Source organism: Daucus carota, chromosome 9 (genome assembly GCF_001625215.2).
Source record: "Daucus carota subsp. sativus chromosome 9, DH1 v3.0, whole genome shotgun sequence".
NCBI lineage: Eukaryota > Viridiplantae > Streptophyta > Magnoliopsida > Apiales > Apiaceae > Daucus > Daucus carota.
In genome coordinates this window covers 14347384-14353965 of record NC_030389.2, presented here as the reverse complement: position 1 = coordinate 14353965, position 6582 = coordinate 14347384, and the positions used below count along the sequence as shown (strand labels likewise).

The following is a 6582-nucleotide window of genomic DNA, read 5'->3' as shown; positions in this document are numbered from 1 at the left end:
TGATATCCCGTTAAGATCGATGAACAAAAATGATATATGACGTTGACTTCAGTGACTATTTTGATATTTAACCCTAGAAATAATTAAATGAACATTGCCGTACGTACATACCAAATGTATGTAATCTTCCGTATTCCAGTATAAACTCAAGTACATCAACTTTGATGATACAAATGAAGGACATTTCATTTCTTTTTAATAAAACCCCCGAAGTTTACTCTTGTTTGCTAATTTGGAGACGACATATTGAAATCCACTATGTATATAATTATCCATCCATGTTTTGTTGGTGCACATTATATATATCACTATTCTCATTTCCATGTAATTCCAAGCAAATCCATCGATGTAACTATTTGTGTGTAATGAAGGCTTAGCATTGTCGGCTAGATAATTCATCTAAATCATAATTAATCAATAGGGTGTGCATCAGGTTTATGTTGAGAATTAGTTTTTGATTTTACACGATTCTATTTACTTGCTTTCTTATCAAAGTTGAGTTGATACCTCTTTAATTACATATAGGCTTAACATATGCCTTTCAGAAGAAAATTACCAATTTTAGGACGCTTGTGTTGTAAGGCTCCCACTCTTTCATTGCCTCCAACCATCCATCTCAAAGTGATGTACTGCTTAGGAATCTCTGACCGTTGCATCTTATACAAGTATCGAACAATATGACGACAAAGGATTCCCAAACTTTCAAATTTTCGACAAACACAAGTTATGGTGCCATTCTCGGTGACGATCAAAACATAGTATTTTCTATACTCCTCTTGGACCGTTGTTTTGTATGCCTCGTAATGCTGGTAAATTGCATTGCTCTTTTTCTCAATCACGACATAAGCTCCACTTTCTTTGAGTTCGTGTTGAAAACGTCTAAGCATTTCTTTCATGTAGGTAGATGCCGCATGATTCTCCAATGATGATGAAGTTATTTTGGACCTTTCCTTGTTCTTTTTTTCATAATCAGCCTCTCTTTCACGTAAATGTTGTTTCTCCAACGTTTTCCGTGAATTCTCCATAAACTCTTTGAAACCGGTACTAGCATTGACAAATTCATCGAAGAAAAAAATTCATTGACTCACTTCTGGAGGTAGTGGTCATCCCAGTTGTGAAGTGAATTTTAGTGTAAACACGGACCCACTTGTGTCGAACAGAGTACATATCTTGTAACCAAGAATTGTTCATCAAATCGTATTTTTAACCTAATGCCTCCCACCTATCTTCGAATTGTGCACCCGTTAGTGACTTGTAGATGCAAGAGTTGAAATCTTCTTTGAAGTGATCTTGATTTGCATATAAATGCGATAATATTTCACCAAACTTTGTTCTTATATTCCACCTACAGTATAAATGAATTGTGTTAGGCAAAACTTTGGCAATTGCGTTTCCAATAGCAATGTCTTGATCAGTGATGATCGTTTGTGGAGCCACGTTCCCCATAGCCTCCAACCAACTCTTAAACACCCATAGGTAAGATTCTTCGGTCTCATCCCTTATCAGGGCAAATCTGAACAAAATCGACTGATAATGGTGATTCACCCCGGTAAATGGCACAAACGCATTCAATACCTATTAGTACGATACGTGGAGTCAAAAACAACATCTCCTAAAATTTTGTAGGCATTGACTGATCTCCGGTCAACCCACAGCATGGCCCGCACACGATTTTCCTCGTCCACGTCAACTTTATAGAAAAATTCACCTTGACTATTACATTTCAATTCTCAAAGTAATGCCAATCCCTCTAAAGCATCACTCGAATCAAACACATAATGTCGAATATCACGCAATATATTCCGAACATCTTGATTACTAAATCCAATATTCTCCCAGCCACCCGGTAACTCTCCTAACATGTTTAAAGTGTTTGAAGGCCCAATACCCGATTTAATCAATGTTTGCCGAATAACGGGAGTTATATTACTTGGCCTGTGCATGAAAAGCACTTCATCATTTGAAATCGTTGTGGGATTGTGTTTTAAATTAACCAATGTCACTTCCCATTTCTTCAATTTTTCCCTATGTATAACGTACATCCGCGCCAAGAAATGCGTTCTACAAATAGAATCCCAATTTCTCCTTCTTTTATGAACATCCGTATCTTCATCCAACGACTTGGGTACTAATCGACCACCCTTTCGACATATATATAAACACGAACAAATTTTCCTACTTTTCACACGCCTATGTGTGGTTCTAATTATCACCTCAAAACCAACACGTCTATCATAATCTCTATAAAACATCTCCGCTTTATATAAGCTATCGAACAATTGACCAAACACAAGGACAAATTTCATTCAAATCATAATCATCTTTTGAATTTTGTTTGTCATAAAAATCATCAAAACATTCATCACCAACCTCCTCAACATCATCATCACCAACCTCCTCAACATCAACATCACCAACCTCCTCCACAATCTCAATTCTAGGTTTATTAGGTGTAATGGGCTTACTAGGGGATGTTAATTTTTAAAATATGTAAGATGCTATGAGATTAATAGAAATCTACCCTTAATAAAGAAGTCCAATAAAGCTCCAAGCTCCAAACTCCGAGCTTCAACCTATAAGCTTCAAATTTCAAGCTTTAACCTCCAATAAAGATCCAAGCTTCAAACTCGAATAAAGGTCCAAGCTTTGTGTATTTTGTGTGTATTGGGTTTGTATACTCTAAAAATGGTGCATGGGAAGAAGAGGTCGTGTTTTTGAGACTGTGGATCTAAACACAATATAATGTAGCATAAGTGTCTTTAAACGCAATATTGTAGAGCGTATAAGGATATTACGCTGTATAATATAGCGTATACGTTATTATTGAAAATAGTAGCTTGTAGAGCGTATAAGAGTGTTTTATATTCCAAATAGTAGCTTGAAGAAATACATATTATTGAAAATTAAATTTTAAACCTACAAGATTTTTCGAGTAAATAAGTTATTAATATTACATAAGAGAATATATATATATATATATATATATATATATATATATATATATATATATATATTGCACTTAATATTGTATGTTTTATATATGAAACAAATGGAAGAGAAAGAAAAAGTTATTTGATCTTTTTATAATAATTAGTAGTAAATGTTAGTATTTATCAATGTGTTTGATCAATGTATAATAAATTACTTTTAACTTTAAGGAAATATAATTGTCATATAATTAAGTTACTAATTATACATTATTTATGTGTTTGGGTAAATTTACTTTAAAGTGATTGTTAATGAATATTTATTTCAGAAATTCATTTTTTTTTGTAAAATTTAAGTTATTCAACTACAAATTTTTAGATAGACAGATTTTTTAATTAAAATAGAGTTAATTGCAATTGACACCCCTTTGGTTTCAGTATATTGCACATTGCACCTAATAGTTTTTGAAAATACACTTTGCAGCCCCAGACTTTTAACCCGTAGACACTTTGCACCCTTTCCGTTAATTTCTGCCCTTACAATTAACTTTTGCAGGGGCATTTTGAGAAATTTAATTATATCTAATTAAAATCAGACATTTATTTAAATCTTTTTACCATCTAAATGATATATTTCGGAAAAACTTAAAGAACGAAAGTTGTAGAGAATAAAAAGATATTTTTAGACCTATAAGGTTCCAAATTTTCGTAATTCTTTTTATAAGTATTCCAAAAAAAATTCAAAAATTAGAAATCTTGTAAAAAAGAACAATCGTTTTAAATAATTATTTAAATTTGGAAACTTATTGTTCTAAAAAGATCTTTTTATTCTCTACAACTTTCGTTCTTTTAGTTTTTCCGAAAAATATCGTTTAGATGGTCAGAAAATTTAAATAATGGTCTGATTTTAATTAAATATAATTAAATTTCCCAAAATGTCCCTACAAAAGTTAACGGTAACGGTAGAAATTAACAGAATGGGTGCAAAGTGTCTACGGGTTAGAAGTCTGGAGCTGCAAAGTGTATTTTCCAAAACTATTAGGTGCAATGTGCAATATGCTGAAACCAAAGGGGTGCCAATTGTAATTAACTCATTAAAATATAATAATTAATAAATACAACTATTTAAATACAAGTTTATCACAATTCAAACAAACTTATAGCCCATCTGAGTGAATTTTAATGTAACCAAGACCAGTTCTATAATTTCAATCTTAGCCAACTAATTAATATATATTTTAAGTGTTGGGCTATACAAGTTGGAGTTTAAGCAAAAAATAATAGACCAAAATTAAAAAAAAAAAGCCCATTGAGCCCATACACCAGACATATAATTTCAAGCTTGGCCGACTCATTGACAAAAAACCCTAATCCTTTTAGTTCAGGATTGGCATAACACACCGCCGCCTCTTCTCTTACCTCATAATTTAGCTCACTTAATCTTAATCTTACGACTTTTCTTGAATTTTTTTACCCTCAATTTATATATATTGGGTATTACATGTAAGTACTCATTCAATTACTCTATGTTTTACATGCTAATGTTATTTTATGTTAAATTATACTCTATGCTTGTGTAATCTACTTGATTTGATCTGTAATAGGTTTAATTTCATTCTTAGAGGGTATGCTCCTAGAAATCAAATTAAGTTTTGTCAGTAGAGATGCACCTTGTATCAATTGTGGTTATTTTAGAAAGAAACATTTTTTTTTTAAAATTTCCTTTTATTTACAATTTTGAACTTGTTTACCTATAATTCATTTTAATTTTATCTAGTATTTGAAAAAGATATAATATTAGAGGAGATTTAACTTTGATGACATTTCTTCTCTTGTAGAAGTCTCAAGGACCATAGAAGTGACTCACTGGATCCTAGATCAAATATTTAACAACCTTCATATCAAGGTAATTGAAATACAAGGTATGTATTTTTATATTTTTTGTAATTTTTTTGGAGATGTGTTGTTTTATTTTGTAAGTACTTATTGTATATATACTTGAAAACTATATTCTGTGTAAGGTACAAGTTATACTCAAAAACGTTTTCATGTCATATCACTACACCATAAATGACCTATTGCAACCCCCACTAGAGAAATGTTACCCCAATATGTTACCTTAGCTATCCTCTCTAAGATCTATTATAACGTTGTATATTTTATGTTACCTTAGTTCAAAATGTGGTGTTACATTAGCTACAAAGTGTTTCAGCTTGTAACATACTTCTAAAGTGTTAGCTTAGAGTATTAAAACGGAAATAAATATTTTTTAAGATTAAAAATTTATTTTTGGTAAAAAAAGATTAAATATTTATTTAAATTAATTTTACAAGAATTTGAGGTGATATATTAATAATGAGATACATGAGGATACACAGATTTTATATATAATAAAACTTAAACAATTAAAATATCATTTTTAAAGTAGTAAAATATAAAAAAAATAATATAGAATTATAAATATAAAAAAAACAAAAAATAACAAATTCTCCTCATTTTTATATGAGAACAGATATATAAGTCTTAATGATAAAAAGTGTCAATATATGATTATAAAAGTAATAAAACATATAAATAATAAAATATTCCTAATATAATTATTTGACTTTTGTTTATTAATTTATATATTAAAATTATTATAATATATATAAATATAATAAATTTAGACCCTTTTCAGACTCGTGCATTTTACAAAACAAGCGGGTAACATTTCGAGAAATTCCGCCCAAATTTTCACTAACATTTCCACAGACTTCTCACTCTCCCACTTCGACTCTTCTCTCCCTACCCGTACGTGCTAACCTCTCTGTGACTAATCACCTCTCTCAGTGCTAACCTCTCTGTCCACCTCCCTCTCGCCAGGACTTTCACTCTCTAGTACGTAATTGGGATTTGTATTTCTAATTAGGGCCAATTGAATTGGAGGCGGAGGCTTGAGATCTTCAATTAGGGCTTTGGTTCTTCATTAAACTTCATTTTCTTACACATAATCCCTTAAACTTCATCTAACATCTGTCTTACTCTTTAATTTCAGGTGTTCTTTGTTGGGTTTGCACTTCAAGCGTATTTTCAATTAGGGGTTTTGTTTACCCTATTTCTAGTAAGTTTAATCGGTATATTTTCAATTAGTAGTAAATGTTAGTATTTATCACAACTAGTAAGAGGACAATATGTTAGGTCCTATAAACTCACTATATAATATGATATAGTGACCACAATCTGTAACACAGTAAGACAGTATAAGAAATTGTAATCAATAAACTCTTATATTCACAAAGCTTTGATGGTTACAAAAACTCTCTTAGTGATTTATATTGTATCACTAAGAGCTGCTAGGGTTCTAAAAGATGTACTCGATAACTCAACTCATATAGAGTAACCCTAATCTGTGTTTATATAGACACAGTTACATAATCAATCTCTGATTTGATATCCTATAAATCTGCTATGAATTCTATCAATCAAAGATTGCTCCAGTTTTCTGTTTAGTTTCCATAGTCAGCAAATCACTCCTCCGCTTCTATCCTTCCTTGAAGTATATCCGCTTCTGAGCTCTTTCCACGTGTAAACTCTGTCGAGTCTTGACTATGTAAACTCTGATCAGACTTTGCTAAACTCTGATCAGCTTCCCGATTAAACTCTGATGATTCCTGTT

The 6582-nt window shown here is 31.3% G+C and overlaps 1 protein-coding gene across 1 annotated transcript; it reads right to left on the bottom strand.

Moving 5' to 3' along the window:
• Positions 1-527: 527 nt before the first annotated feature.
• LOC108203499 (protein FAR1-RELATED SEQUENCE 5-like) lies at positions 528-1862 on the bottom strand. Its single transcript, XM_017372467.2, has 3 exons — positions 1743-1862; positions 1223-1575; positions 528-1044 (listed from the first exon to the last, which is right to left on the bottom strand). The coding sequence occupies exons 1-3, from the start codon at positions 1860-1862 to the stop codon at positions 528-530; spliced, it is 990 nt and encodes a 329-aa protein (XP_017227956.2).
• Between the last annotated feature and the right edge of the window lie 4720 nt (positions 1863-6582).

Bases quoted from the DNA above. Each gene is read 5' to 3' on its own strand.
- LOC108203499 (XM_017372467.2), bottom strand. From the start codon at position 1,862: ATGTTAGGAGAGTTACCGGGTGGCTGGGAGAATATTGGATTTAGTAAT. The intron at 1,576-1,742 runs GCATTACTTTGA...TCGTACTAATAG, and splicing joins GTGATGCTTTAGAGGGATTG to GTATTGAATGCGTTTGTGCC. The intron at 1,045-1,222 runs GTGGGAGGCATT...TGTCAATGCTAG, and splicing joins GGTGCACAATTCGAAGATAG to TACCGGTTTCAAAGAGTTTA.